This window comes from Magnolia sinica, chromosome 16 (assembly GCF_029962835.1).
Source record: "Magnolia sinica isolate HGM2019 chromosome 16, MsV1, whole genome shotgun sequence".
NCBI classification, from domain to species: Eukaryota; Viridiplantae; Streptophyta; class Magnoliopsida; order Magnoliales; family Magnoliaceae; genus Magnolia; species Magnolia sinica.
Window position 1 is genome coordinate 36,998,021 of NC_080588.1, and position 22,882 is coordinate 37,020,902.

The 22,882-nt window shown below is 38.5% G+C and overlaps 1 protein-coding gene across 15 annotated transcripts in view; it reads right to left on the reverse strand.

Moving 5' to 3' along the window:
- Nucleotides 1-832: 832 nt before the first annotated feature.
- The window catches only part of LOC131228676 (mitotic checkpoint protein BUB3.3), a 70,384-nt gene continuing 48,334 nt past the window's right edge, over nt 833-22,882 (reverse strand). The window contains exons 4-10 of one of the 15 annotated variants that reach the window (XR_009163052.1): nt 22,397-22,648; nt 9,690-9,762; nt 9,019-9,099; nt 8,848-8,926; nt 6,980-7,080; nt 1,545-1,692; nt 833-1,207 (exon numbers count right to left, since the gene is read on the reverse strand). Coding sequence is in view for 8 of the 15 variants with exons in the window: in XM_058224514.1 (XP_058080497.1) it covers nt 3,106-3,181; nt 6,980-7,080; nt 8,848-8,926; nt 9,019-9,099; nt 9,690-9,762; nt 22,397-22,648 (662 nt within the window). In the remaining 7 variants the exon portion in view is untranslated. Of the gene's footprint in view, nt 1,208-1,270; nt 1,693-1,767; nt 1,850-3,073; nt 3,182-6,979; nt 7,081-8,847; nt 8,927-9,018; nt 9,100-9,689; nt 9,763-22,396; nt 22,649-22,882 lie in introns of those variants that run through there. The other 14 variants (XM_058224514.1, XM_058224512.1, XM_058224516.1 and 11 more) reach the window with 14 other exon arrangements.

The window sequence follows — 22,882 nt, forward strand, 5'->3', positions numbered from 1 at the left end:
ATGAAGAGTTATAATTAAACTAAAACTTACTAAAAATAGTAAAAACAGAATAAACATGGAATTTGACTGTCAATCTGATGGAATCTTGCAAATTCGACATGGGCAACCTAGCTGTACCAGGTTGGCTGGCTAAAGTAGCTCGTCCTACCCCAAAATCATATATAGTATGACGAGTAACTCGTTCCGGTTTTCGATACATGCCTGTTTCAAGGTTCTAACAGTCTTGATAACTTTCGCCTCCAATCAGGCCTTCTCTGGTCCATCTTGGACATTAAAGTGTCCGCAACCCACTCTACATTAGCTATATATATATATATCGAGTCGAGCTATGCTCAAGTTTTTTAAGCCGAGAAGAACCAAGACAAGTTCGAGTCGAGCTCCACTCTAGTCAACCTCGGCTCATTTTCAAAACGATCTGCATCATATGAAGCTTAACTTGCCTCGTTTTGTTATTCAAGCCAAATCAAATTGAGCTAGTTTGAGCAAAGCTGAGTGAGCTTTTCAAACTGGCTTAGCTCGTGTACAACTCTGTTAGTGGCTCCATAATGACCCCAATGTATTTCAACAGTAGGTGTTCAATCCCACTGCTTCATGTTTAATGGCCCACTTAAGCTTGGATCATTTTTATGCCCATAAGCTTGAAATCAGACGAAAAATGCAATGGACAGGGTAGATTTATCACATATCATGATGTGTCCTGTCCGACAAACCTCCCCTTCCTGGACTTAAATGTTCAGCATCCTCTCTTAAAGGACGCTGATTTCCGTGTGACCCTAACTCCATCCGTTCATAGGGGCACCTTGATATTTGTGAGAAATCCACCCCATTCATCTGTTTTTCCATCTTATTTTATTGCATGGGCTAAAAAAGTAGGCAGAAACTAATTTCAAAGTGGGCCACACGAAAGCCCCCAGATGTTTCAACGTTGGGTATTCAATCACACCTTTTCCTATCACGTGCCCCACTAGAGCTTGGTGTCGGCCTCATTTTTGGGCACATGCCATAAAGGAGCTGGAAAAAACGGATGGAGGGTGGATTTGCTTCAAACGCATGTAGGTAAGAGAAGACGTCCAAACGTGCTGAATTGCCGAACCGGATCTTTGCATAGTTGCCATGCGTTTTTTGTCCTGACGATATAATCTGTTGTGTCCCACCGTTAAAGACTGGTGAAGACAATTGGGCTGTTGCATTCCACCGCCGATGGACTCTGCATCAACATTTTCCTTGATATGACCATCTACATATTTTGATTCTCAAGTAATGATCTTCGTTGAAGAAAAGAAATACACTACACTCTGTACACGTTCAAATGGAAAAGGTCATAATAATATTGGTCGTGGAATTTTACATTCTAGAAGATTTTAATGGTGTGTGTCCTATCCCAGAACTGACCAAGTTTCAAGACTTGGATGGGTCCCAAAAAGATTTCAATGGTGTGTGTCCTATCCCACTGTTCCCTGTGGTGTGGCCCACTTGAGTTGGTGGTAAAACTGAAAATGAGAAAGAAAACATAATATTTGTATGGGATACACAGATAAACGGACCTCTTCAAAATATGACGAGAGATGAAAGTGCTTGTGATTGGCAACTTTCAAAGACAGGGATCCTGATCCTGACTACTCATCCTGTGGGCGCTATATCATGGATTAGCTGTAGTCCAAAATTTGCTTTGCTTCCCTACCATCCTTCCACCTACTAAGCACACCCATCATCAGAAACTCAAGGCAAAGGGAGAAGAAAAAAAAAAAACAGCTAATAAACATGCACCTCATTCAAGGCCACACTGCTGAGCTACCACTTGCATGGGACATCTGAGACATGCATCAGGTAGACTCGATGTGAAGATAACCTGGCGAAAAGATCAGGTCAGTACACTCAGCAGGAGGGTCACATGTGTACATTGACAATTGGCCAGTTATATAAACCATCCATAGTTTTCCTAATTGCACAGCTCACCTTCCAAGTTGATTGCTGTATTTAAGCCAGGTCATCTATACAGTAGGGCCATCTGATCAACCGTATTTACGAGACAGGTCATCTACATGGTAGGGCCACCTGATCGGCTGCTTGGATAACCCATAGATATGCCAGGATGGCACATATGGACGTGCATCCAGTGCATGAGGGCTTTGCAAATCTCCATAAAGAAATTGAGTAGGATTAGGGTGAGGAAAATTCACCAAATCAAATTGATTTTAGGTAAAGGTCCACCGTCCACTGCTTGGATGTTCCACTGTTATAGGGGTTCCAGGTGTAGAGGACTTGTTCAAGTGAGGGCCCATGTCATGTTGGGGAATGATCAAATACAATTGACCACATGGTAGCTTACCATGCTGTCGAGTTGTATGGGCTCTTCCTTCATTACTGATGTGTGCATGATATCCACCATGACCATCAAATACGTTTGGTGGAGTTGGGCCCAGGGCCCTTTGGTGGAGTTGGGCCCAGGGCCCAAAAATCAGGCTAATCAATGAAACAGGTAGGCAACAACAGAGGGAAACAGTTGGGAAGGGACAACTTTCATTCACTGTGGGCCCGCCACGCTGCTTATATGCCGTCGAATCCATTCACCTGACATCCCATCATGAAAGGACACCCAAAAATGAGACCATTCCAACACTCAGGTGGGGACCCAACACAACCAAGGGTGTGCGTCCCCTCCTAACTGTTTCCCTGTGTTGTGGCCCACCAGATTCATGGATTGGCCTGAGTTTTGGGCCCTGGGCCTAAAAGCACAGGGCACACCTGTTGGACGCCTTGGATTGGTGCAATTCTTCACAGCAGAACCCACACAACTCAACAGAATGGTAAGCTACCATGCTGTCAATTGTATTGGATCATTCCCATTATCCCATATCATGTTAAGGCACTCAAGTTTATAAAATCTAAGAAAACTCAAATGAGAGCTCCAAAAACTCGAGATTGTATTTAACTAAAGTTTTCTAAACTTAAAAAACTCAACAAGTGTTCGAGCAGATTTATGAGTCAACACTGATTTGGGCACTCATCAAATCTGAATCAAGTTTTGAGTTTTCAAATCTTGGTAAGATTTATAAATTGGTAGAGTCATCACCTTCACCCGCACCTGTCATGCTATGGCGGCAACTATCGGGAATGCCAAACAGGAAATGGCTTTACAGAGTCCTCATCCATTTTATGTAAAAATATTTGATTCTCTTCTCTGAAAGAAAAAAAATTGGAGAGTCATTCTACAATGAAAATAAAAAGGTCCATCTTAAACAACATGTCAGACAACTATTCTGAGACCACAAAGGCAATTATCATCTGTACATTCGTATCAGTTTTTCTATAGTTATTATCATGTTCTGAAACTTATTGGTTACATACTGCCTAAATATTTGTCACCTACAACAATAGTCATTCAATGGATAATATCATCATGTACCAAACTAAGTATATGCACACCCACTTGTCAGCAAACATGCTCTCACTCATGCAACAATGCCCCAGTCGCATGGATATTGTATATATGAAATAGTAATGCAATACGATATTATTATGTGAGTTTCTGCCATGGCCAGCTTTAGAGCCCGGTAAAAGAGGAAGTTGATGTCCAATGGGAGGCTAATCATAAAAAAATTTCCATCGAAATCTGACCCAATGGTGTGCTTAAAAGATGGTGTAGAATTAGACTCGACGGTGTGGTTAAAAGAGAAGTCAGGAAATTTTTCTGTAAAGTCTTTTCTCAAGATGCTTGGTCCATCCAGTGATGGGGTCAATCCCTCCGCTTTTGTTTTGGCGCTATGGTGTGCCTCCAAAGGTGGCTGCTTTAGCATGGCTCATGGGATGTAACAAGGTTCTCACAGTTGATAATCTTCTCAAAAGGAAGATGGTCCCCCCAAACATATGTGTCATGTGCCTCCAAGATGAGGACTCAGTGGATCATTCATTCATTCATTGTGGCTTTACACAACAACCATGGGAAAACTTTTTCAATCTGTTCAGAGTAATCGTAAGATCCCTTTCTCTTCATTTTGTGGATTGGCTTGGAGCTTTTTTGGATTTTTCTTGGGGGCTTTGCTTTGTAAGGCCTTGCTAGTTATTATTTTTCTATTTGAGATTTTCTATGGCTTCATCTTCCACATATAAGATTATTGATCCTATCAACTCCAAAATGGAGAGGCTAGTTATTTTCTGAGAAGCTCGGGTTACAGATTACAACACACAAATTTGTTTAGCAATTATCTTCAATGGTCAAAAGCTGTTGAGATATTTGTTGGAGGAAAACAGAAGTAGGGACATATAGATGATAGAATATTAGAACACCTAAGACCAATCCCTCATATGGTGAACTAAAATCAAAAAAATTATTGGTTATGTCCTGGCTCCTAAATTCTATGTAAACAGTGGTTAGTGAAGGTCGCTTTTTTTTCTTTTTTTGGCAATCCACTTCATGTGAGATTTGGTTGATGGCTTGTGAAGTGTATGTTAACCAGAACAACAGGCCCACACACAGATGTCTACATGTCAAAAGAATGAAGTGGACTTGTAGCCATAAAAGTCAATAAAGAAACAATGTTTGGTTGAAGCATCTTCATCTAAAATGTCTTAATTGGATACTTATCTGAATAATAAGGGATTTGTAAACACATGTACATTACTTTGAACTGACTAAAGAAATATGACATGACTCGTGACGGATTTTCGTCAAAAGCAATGACCAAAATATTCATACAAATTTTCCTGCTAGAGAAAACTAGTTTGATATCAAATTTGTATATCAAATATAATTAGTTGTTAGTTAATAGACATGACATAGACTCTCTCTCTAACCCAATGGTGCGGTTAAAAAATGGTGTAGAATTAGACTCAATGGTGTGGTTAAAAGAGAAGTCTGGAAAATTTTCTACACGGTCTTTTCTCAAGATGCTCGGTCAGTCCAATGATGGGGTCAATCCCTCCACTTTTGTTTTGGCGCTATGGTGCGCCTCCAAAGGTGGCCGCTTTAGCATGGCTCATGGGATATAACAAGGTTCTCACGGTTAATAATCTTTTCAAAAGGAAGATGGTCCTCCCAAACATGTGTCATGTGCCTCCAAGATGAGGAATCCGTGGAACATTCATTCATTCATTGTGGCTTTACACAACAACCATGGGAAAACTTTTTCAATCTGTTCTGAGTAATGTAGGTGTGGTTAATATCCATTGGGCAATTCTACGTGATGTGGCATGGAGGTGTTTCAAGCAGAATGGGGTCAAAAGTTTGGCAACTAAGCCCTATTGCGGGGATCCGGTTCCTATGGCTGGAAAGGAATAACCAGTGCTCTTCAAACTGGGCAGGGCAAGTTGTGGAAGCTTTTGATAGGACTAAGTTGCATTTGATTGAATGGGCAAAGGCATCAAAGGCTATTGATTATCTTCCCGATAGTTGTGTTGGGCTATAATTGCTTTCTTTTGCTATTGTAAAGTGTACTTTTGCATATTTGGCTGCAACCTTGCTTAATAAAATGTTTTGCCATGTTCAAAAAAATAAAAATAAATAAATAAATAAAATCTGACCCCAAATATGATGACGACAACGACAACATGGAAAGATACACATGGGTGTAAATCCTACACAAGCTACTAAGAATGTTGAAAACCTTGGATGTGAAAAATCCATTGTGTGTGTGTGTGTGTGTGTGTGTGTGTGTGTGTGTGTGTGAGAGAGAGAGAGAGAGAGAGAGAGAGAGAGAGTTGGGCTAATTCTCTAAAGTACTCATGCAACAGGGATATTGCACATGGCTGTAAAGTCAAGCTTTGAAATACCCTTTAAATTCTTAACTATTGTGTGTGTCCTATGTACGATCTACACTAAAGAAATTTATTTCAAGACCTAGTTCACTATTTTCTTATAATCCAACCACATGTCAATAAGTGAGATTCAAGACAATTAGTCACCTTTATTTATGCATAGTAGTACTTTGATATGCTCAGATTTTTATTTTTATTTTGAAATAAGCAGGGGATTGTTGAAGTATTTAAAAATAATAATAATTTTTCAATTCAAATTCAAAAATTAAACTGATTGTTAATGAATTGCCGTTTTTTTTTTTTTCGTTTCTCCTTCGTTTTGATGAGGCCCAATAATGACTGGATCGCTTTCATTGTGAGAAATGTGTCACATAATGGTTGGCCCATCATTTGCAATAAGAAACGGTCTATCCTTAAATGAGTCTCTTGTAACGGTCCATCCCTTGGGTGGTCTATATAGGGGACATGGGCAGGGTCTTTTCAAGAGAAAAAGAAAAAAAAAGAAAAGAAAAGAAACAAAAAAGAAAAAAGAAAAAAAAAAAAAAAAAAACCCACAAGAAAAAGAAAACAAATTGTTCTCTTCTCTTCTGTCCTAGGCATACGAAGATGCTTTAGAGTGTGTTGGGTGTTGGGGTTATTCACGGTCTGTGCAAGTCAGGAAAAACCACGTTGGGCGTTGTATCCTAGAGGTAATGCTTGGGGGAATCAGTTGCTCAACTAAGGGGCGCGCACTATCTAAAAGAGTGCAACATTGTCCACACCTCGTCCTAGCATTAATCTATATTTGGCAATTCTGATTCTTCCAAACAGGTTTGGGGTTCCAATTATGGTGGATTCATTCTAATTCTTGCTTACATATGCACAACACGCATCACTGGCAATAACCCCCAGGATAGCTGTCCAATCTCTAGATTCCATCTAATCAAACAGGTGCACAATAGAATCATGGCCCCTTGAATATGATGAACCCAAAATTTTGTGCAAATACACCCAGTTTCTACCTTTTTCCTGCCAGTTAGAATGCTCCTGAATAGTTTTGACTAACATTCTCCTTGCAAAGTAATGCTATCATGCATGGTTAGTTGGTGCTTGCACATGGCGCTATACAGATACTGACAATGAGATTTAGAAGCATTCAATCTTCAAACATGAATAACTTTAGCCACTGAGTTATGCTCATGATGAAAGGAAATTGACAAAAGAAAAGCAAGGAACGGTAACTAACATTTCATTTTCTTCTTGGTATGTATAGCTCGATGCAACAGCCAATAGCTGACCAGTGCCATTAAATGATAAGGATGCCACACTGCTAGGATGCCTTGGGAGCTGAGGAAAAGAGGGTAGTGTTATGTTTGCTTCTGAAAATTATCATATCAACACTTTATATAGGTGCTATGTGATACTCGACCCGGAATATGTGCACTTTTCCTGGATTTTCAGTGAGTACAAGTGAGACCCATGAGTCAATGGTCCAAAACAATGACACTAAGTGACCCATGGTGGATGCCCCATGCACCAAAAATTGCATACGGAAAATCCTAAACCCTTGATGTCCAAAAATAAAAAGTTAAGAAAGAAAATACAGAAATGGTCCATGTTCCACCCAAGTAAAGGCCAACAATTCGATGACTTGGATCTTTCCAATCTGGAAGTTTTAAGTGCAGCGAGCATCCATGTCAGAGTCCATCATATCAACGGGTTGGATCAGTGGTCCTCACTTGTACAAGCTGTATATATTCTTGGGATCTACATTGTATATTACCACATCCTTGTAATAAAAAGGAGAAACTAATATGTAAAGCACAACATGAATCAAGAATATGTCCAGTAGACTTTCAAGATATTGTAGCATAGCTATAGAAACAGGATGTTTGCTTAAGTCCTAAGCACAATCTTCTACATACACCTCTACACATAGCTACACATCAACCTGGTACATGTGTAGGACAAACCGTGTATCAGGTGGGATCCACAGAAGCCAAAATTCTGGTTGTTCAGCTCTCAGGAAAGCCATACATGCATGAAAAGAAAATTGCAACCTAAACAAATTTGCAAGCTTTCCAGACCATTGTCTTAATATAAGCATGGTGATGCAAGACAATTAACCACTTGCTCTAAAAGCTCGAATTGATAGAGCATGGCGAATCAATCCTTTTATCTTATGGCCCAGGCCCCACATTCCATGGGTTAGGACCTCAGTCGAACCCCCCTCATGGGCCCCACATCACATGGGTACCACCTCACACGGGTGGGGCCCGCCTCACATGGGCCGCCCGCCCTAAGTGTGCCCCTGCATCCCACGCGCCCCCCCCCCCCCCACTCGAGCACAGTGTGAAAATGCGCCTGCATTACATGGCCTGATATTTAAACAACCTGAGTTTTTGCTAAATGATCGAGACAATGAGTGCACCTCTTACATGGCTTGGATGTCCTATGCACATGCCAGCCTGGCACATATGTTAGTTTGTGGTTCAGTTCTCAGGGAGGCCAACCAAGCATGAAAAGAATGCAGCCTAAACAAATTTGCAAGCTTTTTTGACCCTCCATTTCTGCATGGCCCACCTGACATTTAAACAGCCCGAGTTTTGGCCAAATGATCTACAGTGGGTGCACCTCTACATGGCTCGAATGTCCTATGCGTGTCCCAAGCTGCCATGTATGTTAGTGTGTGGATGGGTGCATGTGGGGCTAGGAAAACTCTGGAGGCAGAACTTTGATGCTAAACTAAATTAGGCAACACAGCAACTGCAACCTCCTTGTGATTGCTTATACCAAATTATGCTTAGTTTTCAGGATGACCAACAAGCACAGTTCATATCAGCAAGTTTCAGATGGTGGTTCTAAGAAACACACTATTACCCAAAGAGGAATTTTGTTATTCTTGACCCGAGGATGGGTACAGTTTAGTCCCCATCACTGGTCTTATGAGGCCTGCCCGCCCTCCCTCCCTCCCCCTCTCTCTCTGAATTGTAAACCCAGTATCTTGGGACATAACTGATGGTTTTAAGTTGATCAAGAAAACATTCATCAACTACTAGAGTCAGAATAGACGAGTTCCCACCAGAACCATGGCACTAAATAGAAAAGAAATACCTCTAACAATCGTTTTCTACTTTGACCATCCCAAATAATAGTGTATCCTTCATTATCTCCAGTGACAAAGGTACCATAGCTGTGATATCAACCACATTTTATCAGTGCAACTTTTACATGGAAACCTCTGTTAGATAACCACATTGAGAAAGAAGATAAATAGATCCCTACCGTGGATGGAATGCCAAGTCATTAATCGCAACCAGATGATATTTCCCATCCTTTGCTTTTGGGCAACAGCGAAAGACATATCTGTAATAGAACATGCCAGTAATAAATGATGCATAGCTACAGCAACCAGCATGACACCAAACTAATGACATGCTCAACATGAAAAATGGGTATCCTTTGGAATAGCACTATAATGCTTCCTCCAAATGCTCACAAGGTTACCAGAATGTTTACAATTCCAACAAAGAATCTGGAATCCTGATAATAAGCTTAAGTATAATACAGGGAGCTGGAATGGATACCAGTACCACAAGCATGTGGCAGCTTACTTGGCCAGTTTAAAAGGCCAGGAAAAAAGGTGCTCAAGTAAAGGCGGAGAGAGATGGGTAAACCAGTTGACTCATTTCCCTTCTTGTATCATGTTGCTGCAGCATGCAAGTGTAACTGGCTCCGTTGGCTACTAACTTTTGCTGTAATATAGTTATTAGATCCAACTTCCTACCCAAATTTGTCATACTACTAGCCTTTCTTCGCTGAGAGAGCGAAAATATTGAAGATCAATAGCAGTAGTAAATACAATTGCTTAAAATAGTCAAGCAGGTATTACTGTCAGGCCTACTAATAACATATGATACGATAAAAGTGGACCACCAAGATAAATGTAAACTAACCCCATTTCACATTCAGCAGAACTATCGAAAAACTTTAACGCAACACGTCCTTCTATTGAACCAATCGCATATCCTGCACATCAGATAGTAGACATGAAATATTCTCAGCTTACCTCATATAAATCATTCACACAGCACTTGTGGGAGTTCAATCAACCTATGTAATTCACTATTACATAGCAGTAGTGTTTTCAGTATCTTGCAATATCACTGATATATCCCACAATATGTTGGTTATCCTAGCTGGGCAATATGAAACCCAGCTTTAATATCCATTTTTCATGGTATCATGCATTATATCACATGATATCGTGATATTGTACGATATATCCACACTCCCCCTTTATCAATTATTAATTATTGTGCGATATATCGATACCGAGGGTGACATGGAAAGGGATAAAAGGAAACCGCCGCTGTTTGTCTGGAAAATCCTCAAGGGTGTGATACATTACACGATGATGATATGGAAAACATTTGATAGCAGCTGTGGGTGTTGTGTTCTTGTTGCTGGTCCCAAACCCACATGAAGGAGGGTTGCTTCTTGTTGGCAGGCAGCGTGAAAGTTTTGCCAGAATGTTTATGATGCAGGACAATTAACCACTCGCTCTAAAAGCTCGAACTGTTAGAGTATGGCGAATTAATCTCTTTATCTCATAGCCCAGGCCCCACATCGCATGGGTTAGGACCTCGGCCGAACCCCCTTCGTGGGCCCCGAATCACGAGAGCTGGCCACCCCGAGTGTGTCCCCGCATCCCACGGGCTACCCACTTGAGCCTGGTGTGAAATGCGCATTAATCACCCCCGATGAGGAGTCTCGAACACGAAACCTCCTCCATGGGCCGCACCCACCCCGAGTGTGCCCTTGCATCCAACAAGCGACCCCACTCGAGCCCGGTGTGAAAATGCCCCTGCATTAATCACACCCAGTGAGGAGTCTCGAACACAAGACCTCCTTCTTGGATACCAATTTAATGCAGGACAATTAACCACTCACTCTAAAAGCTTGAACTACTAGAGTACGGCGAATTAATCCCTTTATCTCATAGCCCAGGCCCCACATCGCGTGAGTTAGGACCTTGGCCAAACCCCCTTCGTGGGCCCCAAATCATATGAGCCGCCCACCCCGAGTGTGTCCCCGCATCCCACGGGCTACCCCACTCGAGCCTAGTGTGAAATGCGCATTAATCACCCCCGGTGAGGAGTCTCAAACACAAGACCTCCTTCGTGGGCCGCACCCACCCTGAGTGTGCCCCTACATCCAACAAGCGACCCCACTCGAGCCTGGTGTGAAAATGCCCCTGCATTAGTTTATCACAGGATTCATGTAGCTGACCCCAATTAGTTAGGATAAGGCTTTGATGATGATGATGATGATGATTACACATGAAAATATCAGAAGTTTTCGAATTATGACAAACTACAAGGAGATAAAGGATTGAGGACTTGAAGCCAACAAATCATCCAGAAGCAGTAGCGAGTCAACGCATTAGCACATTTTGCATACCAGAAAAGGAACAAAATTCTACTTCTCCACATAAACCATTGAAACATACGAACTAAGGATAAGACTCCAATAGTAGTTCACCGCAATTTGCAAAATGGTAGGGAATCATCCTCCTTACATGTGGCACACATGTACTTCTATCCGTCCAAATTGTGCGTTGGATTGTGGAAAGATGCTCTAAAATCAGACTGAACGAGCAATCGAACTTTCCTGGTGGAGTGGCTACCAAATGACTATTTTAAGTGCAAAATATTGAGTGATCCAAATTAAACAGGCAATAAAATAGTTTTAAAAAAATGATTTTTAAGTTATCCTCGATCCATAATCAAGTCAACTATGCCATGTGTATGGTGGATGAGTCACCACTATTTTTAATAGCAGTGAACTATGACAGGAGTTTACCCAAAAAACTAAAAAGAACAAAAAAAAAGAAGTGGTAGCAATTCTGCCATATTGAAATCCGTTTGATTATCCTAAAACCAACGGCCACTGCTTCGCACAAACAATGGAACCATTAGATGGTTTACCAGCATCCTTCGATGTGGGCAAAGCTAAGTTCCATCCATGAGAAATGGAAGTCGCCGTGGTGTGTGGGAGGGGATTTCAATGTGGTCAAATTCGCCTTCGAAAAATCAAACAGTGGTTATATCACTCGAAGTATGAGAGGCTTTTCTAAGTGGGTGGATAGAAACGAAATGGTTGATCTTCACGTGGTCTAGCAAGCAAGAGAAGACTGTTATGTTCAGGCTTGATAGATTTCCGGTCTCCTATGGAGAAGTTTCCTTTAGTGGTGCAAAGGATTCCCGAAGGTCGGTGTCCGATCACAGCCCCAATTCTTTTGGATGACGATGAGGAGAACTAGGGGCCAAGACCTTTCCACTTCGACTTGGTGGCTAGAGGTGGAGGGCTTTCCTAAGCTTGTAAAAGAGTGGTGGGAGTCCTTCGTAGTGGAAGGATATGGGAGGTTTATCTTAGGCGGAAAGCATAAACTCCTAAAAGAGAAGATCAACAAGTGGGAGGTGCTAAGGCAACCAGAGGGTCAGGTGGACAACATTCTAAAAAATGTTCAAGAGATTTTTTATTATTATTATTTGGGGGGGGGGGGTGGGGGGGTGTTCTTTCTGATGGCAACAAGGCACTAGCCACTGAGCATTCACATCATCTTAAGTAGGAGGAAATTAAGTGGAGCTAGAGATTTAAAACCACATTGCTTAAAAACAACCTCAAAAATACCAAGTTCTTCCATATTATAGCCAGTGCTCAAGCAAGGTGCAAAAAATTAACAGTGTGGTGGTGGATGGGAGAAGGGTAGAAGGAAAGGCCAAGTGTGCGAAGCCATTGTTCAATTCTATAGGAAGTTGTTATTGGATGAAGGATGGTAAACAATCTTCAATTTAATCAAATCTTGGATGAGGAAGCCTTATTTTTGGAAGAAATAAAAGTTAAAAAAAAAAAAAAAAAACTTTTTTCGAAGGAGGAAGTGAAAGTTGGAGTGGAGGCTTTGGGGGGAGAGAGCTCCAGGGCTAGTGGAGTTCCTTTTGGCATTTCTATCAAGAGTTCCGGGAAGTAGTAAAAGGCAATATAATAAACTTTTTATCAAAATTCTTAGTAAGAGGAGGATTGTCGTTGGATCTAGGTGCTTCATTTATAGCCCTCATTCCGAAGGTGGAACAAGCAGAAAGTTTGGGTGATTTCAGGCCTATCAATTTGGTTGGGGGCTCGTACAAGATCCTGGCTAAGATTCTTACTTCCAAGTTGAGGGTAGTATTTGCTAATGCAATCTCTTAGGTTCAAGGGGCGTTCGTGGCTGGAAGACAATTTTTAGTTACCATGGTTTTGGCTAACAAGTTTATTGATTCAAGGCGTAAGGAAGGAAAAAATTTATTGTTTGCATATTAAATATTAAGAATGAGTGGATTTTGTGTTACCATCTTCAATTTGCAGACGATACTATATTATTTTGTGAGGTGAACAAAGGTGTGGTGGGAAACATGAGAAAAATAGTGAGGTGTTTTAAAGTCGTCTCCAATTTGAAGGTTAATATTCGGTAGAGTGAGATGTTGGGCATTCGTATGGCATGGTGGAGGTGGAGAGAGTGGCATATGTTTTTGGATGTGGGGTAGGTTCTTTTACTTCTCATATCTTAGCCTTCCTCTTTCCATTGGAAAACAGGCAAGGCACCTGTGGGATAGAGAGATTGAAAGAGCTGAGAGAAGGTTGTCAAAATGGAAGAGTATGCATCTTTCATTAGGTGTTAGACTCACTCATATTAAAGCGGCCTTGGCGAATCTCCCTCTTTACTTCATGTCAATATTTAAATGCCCTCAAGCTATTCAAGCCAAATTGGAAAGGTGGAGAAGAGACTTTTTATGGCAAGGAGCCACAGAACATAACAAATTCCTCCTTTTGAATTTGGACAAATTCCTCCCTAAGGTATTCCGTATTGGTATCGGTGGGCGTAACGATGCCCACCGTTACCTATACGGATACGGGGGTGTAACGGCGATACGGGGGCATAACAGCCCATAACGGTGCAATTTTATTTTATTTTTTGCCAAAAAATATGAAAAAATATGGATTAAATCCGAAATATTCTAAGCATTCCAAATATGTATTCATTTATAAATTGGAACATGTTTATGGTGGTGTAACGGTCCACTCTTTGGTGAGAAGTTCTATCGGACTGTCTGATGAATTTATGAAACCAGACAACCTGGATTTGACTGCAAAACTCATATATTTAATTTTCTAACTATCTACTATCAATGATAGATATATTAGAATGAATGTAATATGAAAATATCTTACATGTGTAGGTGTTTACAATTATTTTTCATAATTTATTCTATATTAAGTTATTAACAATTTAACATACCTGTGACTGTTACCGTGATTCTTGTCCTGTGACCTGTCATCCTCAAGTCAAGAATATTAATAATAAAAAATTAGTGTCTGATATACTCCCCTACGACTTGATTAAGGATTACTTGATTGGTTGTTAGGGGAGCTATTTTAAATACAACTTCAGCAGTGTCAAGTGTGTGCTTGGCTGCTTGCAATAATACTGTTGTATGCTGCAAATACTTACCTTAATACAAATATATACTTACAATCACAAGTCACTACCAAAATGAAAATCTGCCTTTTTGTGGTTGCTCGAGCTCCACATCATTGTCATCGTCATCATCGGGCTGAGGCTGTCCAATAGGTGGAGGTGTTGCATATCCATAATATCCAGTGCCAGAAGGAAATACTAGATCAACGAAACCAGAGGATGACTGATCATGACTAGGCAACGACTCCGACCCCGAGTAAGGATATCTACTAGTGCTCGTCGAATAGCCATACTGGTGCCCGTACTCAGGCTGTTGAGAATCTTGAGATTGAGAGTGTGTCTGTGATGAGTAACTTGGATTTGGATCTGGATATCTATAATCATATGCATATGGATCGGGAGGACTACTCCAACATGAATGTGATGGAACAAGCTCCAGTATAACTATAATCATAATCCAATTGGCCAAAAGAATATCCATCATAATAACCAGGACCATGAGCCTGCTGATGTTCCGAACCTCCCAGACGCAGTGTACCACTAGACCTACCCTCCTGTTGGCTGTATCGTGACTCAGTACACTCATAAGTCCGACCTCATGTACTACCTTGTCAATGTTCATCGGCATCGCAATCTATAGATGGCTGTATAGTGTGCTGAGCAACACCAGAAGTGCCAGCACCAGGGGCAAAGGCGTCATCATCACCATCATCCGACACGGTCAAGCTACCACTGCTCGTACTCTTTTGTTGATCTTTAGTACTTGGCATAAAAGTTGCCCCTCTTACTGGGTCCAGCACAGCTGCACGACTCTCTTATTGCAATGTGCGTATTAGCGGGTCATCAATTTTCAATTCTTCACTATCCTCTTCAATTTGTTTTTCCCTTATTTCCAACCAAGGTAGGAGCGGGTCATCCTCATCATAAATATTTTCCAAGTTTATTGGACAGTAGTCTATATCATCGGCGGCTGTAATGCTTTTATGATGTCGTCGCATTCTTAGCTTCATGTTGTAGTGCATGAAAACAAGTCTATCCAATGTCCTAGTCTGCAATCTATTCATATTCTTTGAATGAATAAGCGCAAAACAACTCCAATTCCTTTCGCAGTTAGAAGAAGATGTTGTCTGGCTCAAAACTTTTACTATAATTTTTTGGAGAACCTTCGTACTCTCTCCGAAATTCATCCACCATTCGACCGGTTGCAATCTAGATACTGCATGCTGTGTAAAAGCATCTCCAAAGCTACCCAGGCAATTTCCAAATGTATCAAATTCGTTCAACGCCTTTATTTACATATCTAACTCAGGCTCTAATCTCTTTATTACATTCTTTAGCCCGACACGAACTTCATTATCCGCAACAAATGATTGGGCATATCTGTACCTAGAATTTAGATAGTAACCTGCTGCATGAAGATCGTGATGAAGTTGTCTTGTCCATCTCTTGTCGATCATCCTCCAATAAGACTCTCAGCTTCTACAATTACGTTGAATTGCTAACTTTGCCTTATCCATGGTATCGTATAGGAAGCCCATGGTAGGTGCTTCGTCGGTTTCAACAAGACGGAGTACCCTCATTAGTGGCTCCATCACCTTTAGGATCGACTTGACCCTCTTCCAATATTTATTGTCCCGTATGGTGTTTGCAACTTCAATCGGTGTCTCTGATGTCCTTTGCCCATGTTGTGTTGAGCCAATCTCGGGAAGCGAATATCTCACTCAACTCTCCCCTATACTGGTATAAACTCTCTAATGCTATAAAGTTTGTTGCAAATCTAGTCGCTGCAAGCCTCAACAACTCTCGTCCTTTCGTGAACTTCCTCATTATTGTGACTATTTGATTGTGGTTGTAAATAAACGTCGTCACTTCTCTTGCCCTTTCAACCATTTCCTTAACATTCTTCTTCTTCCCAATATCTTCCAATATAAGATCAATACAATGGGCAGCACATTGTGACAAAAAAAGATGTGGTCTCTTTTTCATCAACTTATATCCTGCAAGCTTATATGATGCTTCATTATCTATCACAATCTACACTACATTCTCCTCTCCAATCTCATCCACAACTTTATCCATTAGTCCAGTAATATAATTAGAATCTTTTGTTATGTCTGAGGCATCAATTGACTTGTGGTATATAGTTCCTACGTGCCAGTACACCATAAAGTTGATCATGTTACGTCTGGTTGGGCCAGTCCAACCATCACACATGACCGTGCATCCTCTGGCCTGCCATACAGGTTTAAAGGTAGCCACGTATGCTTTCACATCCGCATACTCTGCATCTGTCCATTTCCCCTTAATATCTCTAACCGTGGGAGCTTTAATTCCTTCACCTGCTTCTGCCACTGCATCAATTACCACCTACCAATACGAAGAATTAGCCGCGTTAAGAAGTATGTTGGCTTGTATAAATAACTTTGTTGCTGCCCTACCTAGCTTCTCAATGGAAGTTCTACTCCACATTTGTTGTATCTTCTTTTGTTTAATTGATTCTTTCCTAAACATGATTGGATCAATAGAGGGTCTCCTAGGCTCATTTACTTCTTCATCTAAATGTATAGGGGCATCACGTGAAGATGTCTCTTGTCGACTCCCAAACATCGTAACCCACCCCCCCCCCCCCCCCATCACGTATTGACCCACTCGCGCCAAACATGCGACGACATTTTTCCTCTTCACGAGCTAGACGCATGCTCTCTCTCCTAGTTATAGTTAATTCCCGATCTGAATCTTCGTCAGAATCAATAATATCTTCATCACGAACGCCCATATATTCAGGACCAAACCCCTCCTATCGAATCGCGTCGAAAATCTCATCTTTCCTATTTTGTCCAGCAGCACGTTTACCCTTCGACTCATCCAAAGTAGCTTGCATTAAAATCACTCTTTCAGTACTCTAGTACATCCCGCAACTTGACCCTTTCGATGTGCCAAATGTTGTTTGAGACGCGTAATTCCACCAATTACTAGTCTATCACAATAGTTGCACTTCATTTGGTGCCAAGTACCACCAACCATCTGACAATGTTACCATCCAATATCCTCACTTGTTAGCTAGACCCAACATTTCCTTAGGTAGATACTAGATATAAATTAGATATGACCTATGTCTATGTGAGATTGTGAGTCTACTCGCTATTCTAAATTTATATACAATTTTCAAAATCCAATCAATAAAGATGACTTTATGTTCTAAACCCTAAGAAGCTCCAAAACCTGTCCAATATAAGAAAATATAAACATAAAGTCACTAATTCGAAAATATAAAAAATATACATATAAAATCACAAAAAGAATATGTTAATGGACATTAATATGTTCTACCATGATTAACACATCATATTCTACCATTAAAACAGCAACATAATAAATATATAATGATTTTTTGAATTTTTTTTAAAAAAGGCTAAAAATAGTGCGTAAATAGAAAAAAATTATAAAAAAATATAAAATCATAATAAGAATCTATAAAATAGATATTAATATGTTCTGCTATGATTAACACATCATATTCTACCATTAAAATAACAACACATTAAATAAAAAATGATTTTTCGAATTTAAAAAAAAAAAGGCCGAAAATAGTGCGTAAATAGAAAAAACAATTATAAAAAATATAAAATCACAATAATAATCTGTAAAATGGACATTAATATATTCTACTATGAGTAACACATCATAATCTACCATTAAAACAACAACACATTAAATAAAAAATGATTTTTCGAATTTTAAAAAAAAGGGCCGAAAATAGTGCGTAAATAGAAAAATATTATAAAAAAATATAAAATCGCAATAAGAATCTGTAAAATGGACATTAATATGTTCTACTATGATTAACACATCATATTCTACCATTAAAACAACAACACATTAAATAAAAAATGATTTCTAAAATTTTTTAAAAAAAGGCCGAAAATAGTGCGTAAATAGAAAAAATATATAAAATTATATAAAATCACAATAAGAATCTATAAAATGGACATTAATATGTTCTACTATGATTAACACATCATATACTACCATTAAAACAGCAACACATTAAGTAAAAAATGATTTTTCGAATTTCTTTTTTAAAAAAAAAAGCCGAAAATAGTGCATAAATAGAAAAAAATTATAAAAAAATATAACATCACAATAATAATCTGTAAAGTGGACATTAATATGTTCGATTATGATTAACACATCATATTCTACCATTAAAACAGCAACACATTAAATAAAAAATGATTTTTCGAATTTGTAAAAAATAAAGGCCAAAAATAGTGCGTAAATAGAAAAAAATTATTAAAAAAAGTATAAAATCACAATAAAAATCTGTAAAATGGATATTAATAGGTTCTACTATGATTAACACATCATATTCTACCATTAAAACAGCAACACATTAAATAAAAAATGATTTTTAGAATTTAGAAAAAAAAAAAAAAAGGGCCGAAAATAGTGCGTAAATAGAAAAAAATTATAAAAAAATATAAAATCACAATAATAATCTATAAAGTGGACATTAATATGTTCTACTATGATTAACACATCATATTCTACCATTAAAACAACAACACATTAAATAAAAAATGATTTTTCGAATTTAAAAAAAAGGGCGGAAAATAGTGCGTAAATAGAAAAGAAATATTTTAAAAAATATAAAATCACAATAAGAATCTGTAAAATGGACATTAATATGTTCTATTATGATTACACATCATATTCTATCATTAAAACAGCAACACATTAAATAAAAAATGATTTTTCGAATTTTAAAAAGAAAAGGCCGAAAATAGTGCGTAAATAGAAAAAAAAAATTTATTAAAAAAAAAAATGTAAAATCACAATAAGAATATGTAACATGGACATTAATATGTTCTACTATGACTAACACATCATATTCTACCATTAAAACAGCAACACATAAAATAAAAAATGATTTTTTGAATTTTTTCAAAAAGGGCCGAAAATAGTGTGTAAATAGAAAAAAAAATAAATAAATATATATATATATATATATATATATATAATCACAATAATAATTTGTAAAATGGACATTAATATGTTCTAATATGATTAACACATCATATTCTACCATTAAAACAGCAACACATTAAATAAAAAATGATCTTTAAAATTTGTTTTTAAAAAAAGCCCGAAAATAGTGCATAAATAGAAAAAAATTATAAAAAAATATAAAATCACAATAAGAATCTGTAAAATGGACATTAATATGTTCTACTATGATTAACACATCATATTCTACCATTAAAACAGCAACACATTAAGTAAAAAATGATTTTTCGAATTTTAAAAAAAAAAACACGCCGAAAATAGTGCGTAAATAGAAAAAAATTATAAAAAAATATAAAATCACAATAATAATTTGTAAAGTGGACATTAATATATTCTATTATGATTAACACATCATATTCTACCATTAAAACAACAAAACATTAAGTAAAAAATGATTATTCGAATTTTTTTAAAAAAAAAAGGCCAAAAATAGTACGTAAATAGAAAAAAATTATAAAAAAATATAAAATCACAATAAGAATCTGTAAAATGGACATTAATATGTTCTACTATGATTAACACATCATATTCTACCATTAAAACAGCAACACATTAAATAAAAAATGATTTTTCGAATTTTAAAAAAAGAGCCAAAAATAGTGCGTAATAGAAAAAAATTATAAAAAAATATAAAATCACAATAATAATCTATAAAATGGACATTAATATGTTCTACTATGATTAACATATCATATTCTACCATTAAAATAGCAACACATTGAATAAAAATTGATTTTTCAAATTTTTAAAAAATGACTGAAAATAGTGCGTAAATAGAAAAAAATTAAAAAAAAAAATATATATATATATATATATATTTATATATATATATATATATATATATATAAAATCACAACAATAATTTGTAAAATGGATATTAATATGTTCTATTATGATTAACACATCAAATTCTACCATTAAAATAGCAACACATTGAATAAAAAGTATAAATACCTATTTTTGAAGAATTTCTGGAAAATGGCCCATAGAGCTTTGAATCAAGAAAATCCTTAATATAAGTTGTTTTTATCTGTAATTTCAAGCTAAGAGTGGTCGAAAATTGCAAAAGAATGATTTAGGAAGAGTTTGGAAGAAAGAAGTATAAAAAAAAAAGTGAAAAATCAGACCTTAAAAAGAAGAAAAAACTAGTGGAATAAAAAATACTTACGGCACAGAATCGGGGGGTGCCTGTTATGACCCCGTATCACGTAACGGATCGGACTGTTACCGTTACGTATCAACCGATATGTAACCGATATTGAATTCCTTATTCCTCCCGCTCTGATACCAACTTGATGTAGGACAACTAACCATTTGCTCTAAAAGCTCGAACTGATAGAGCATGTCAAATTAATCCCTTTATCTCATAGCCCAGGCCCCAAATCCATAGGTTAGTGCCCGTTACGACCCCGTATCGCGTAACAGATCGGACCGTTACCGTTACATATCGGCCGATACGTAACTGATATTGAATTGCTTGTTCCTCCCGCTCTGATACCAATTTGATGTAGGACAACAAACCACTTGATCTAAAAGCTCGAACTGATAAAGTATGACAAATTAATCCCTTTATCTCATAGCCCAGGCCCTAAATTCATGGGTTAGGTCATCGGTCAAACCCTCCTTGTGGGCCCCAAATCCATGGGTTCCGCCCCCTCGTGGGCCCCAAATCCATGGGCTCTGCCTCACACAAGTCACCCGCCTCACACGGGCCCCAAATCCATGGGTTATGCAGGCCACCCACCCTGAGTGTACCCCTGCATCCCACAGGCCACCCCACTCAAGCCCGGTGTGAAAATGCCCCTGCATTATTTGTTGTCTATATGGAGAAGAGGAATCGAGTATAAGGGACTTGATGACCATAGAGCTTGCACTCCTTGGGAAGTGGTTATGGAGATTTGGGTCGGAAGGAGTTTATTGAGGGAGGCGATAGCCAACAAGTAGGAGTTCCAAGAAGGGGGTTGGTGGGTAAGGAACTCATTCTTATATAGGGCCTTGGGGATGTGGAGGGCAGTAGCATCATTGGAGCCCAAGTTCAAGAAAGGTGTAAATTTTGCTCTTGGAGATGGAACAAGGGTTCACTTTTGAGAAGACATTTGGCTAGGGGAGTGCTCACTTCAGAGTGCATTTCCGAGGCTAGCACGACTAACTCCGAGGAAGAATATTCCTATAGCCCAATGTTTTACCATTTCTACAAAGGTGGTGGTTTGGACTCCTCACCATAAGAGCCTCTCAAGCGAGGAAGTGAATGATGTTGTTAGGCTCCTAGAGCACCTTTAGAGCGTTCTCCTAGTGTTAGGTGAAAGGGATGCGAGGATTTGGATTAAGGAAAAATAGGGCCGGTTCTCTGTTTGATCCTTCTTCAACTTGTTTTGAAGCAACTAATCAAGGGAGAAACAAGCCCACATGTCTCATGTTTGGTTCTACAAAGCCCGGCCAAGAGTTGTGGCTTTTGTGTGATTGACAGGAAAGAAGAGGGTGCTCACAAGAGATAACCTTCAAAAGACAGCAATGGTTCTTCCCAACATATTTATTATGTGTTTACAAGATATGGAATTAGTGGATCATTTGTTTATTCTTTGCCCCTATGCTCATGGGTTATGGGCAAAAGTTGTCTCTTTGTTAGGTAATGTGGGTAATGCAAGGATCTATTGAGCGTTTTTGTTGGCTTCGCATGGTGACGATGTAGGGAAAGAAGGAAAGGTGGTGTGGCATCTAGTGAGCTTCGAAGTCCTATGGGCCATTTGGGAGGGAAAGATGTAATAGATGTTTTCAGAATAAATTGTGACTGTTTCAGAGGTGTATGGAAAGGTTACTTAAATTAGATGTAATGGGATGGGCTTCTAGTTCAAAGTCCTTGGACGTTGAGTCCTTGGCTTTTATTCTTTGGTTGTAATGGGGGCTGTTATCAGGGTCCGGCTGTTGTATATTCTTCACGTCTTTGAATAAAATTCCATTAATTTTCAAATGTATGTGTGTAGCTCAGTAGTCAAACAAAAAATTTACATTTTACAACATTAATGGGATGCACAAAAAGATATCAGAGAGAGAGGCAGAAGAAGAAGAAGAGGAATATACCTTGGTAGTTAGGAAATGAACAGATACGTGTTATTCGATAATCAATAGACTCTTTCATTTGTACTGGTCCGTTTAGGTTTCGCAAGTCATACATGTTTACAGTTGTTCCAGTGGCAACTAGTAGATGCAATCCAGATAATGATATAGACTCCACTTCTGCATCTACCGTTTTTGAATATCCAACATTGCAATTTGCCATCTGCATATCCCAAAACATTATTTTCTTGTCCAGGCCTGCAGTAATTACTTGCGCTGCAGAGAAAAAGTTCAAAAAAAAAAAAAAAAAAAAAAAAAAAAACCATACTACACACCATTAGAGGTGAAAAATATGCAAAAGGGGGATGATGAACTCTAATGACAATTTCAACTAAGCTCAAGAAATGAAAGTATTTCTCTGTATATATTTAGCAGGGAGAGATTTAGAGCCTGTTTGGCATTGCTTCGAGTAACTGCATAATTGATTCTCAACAAACAATTCTCTAGAAT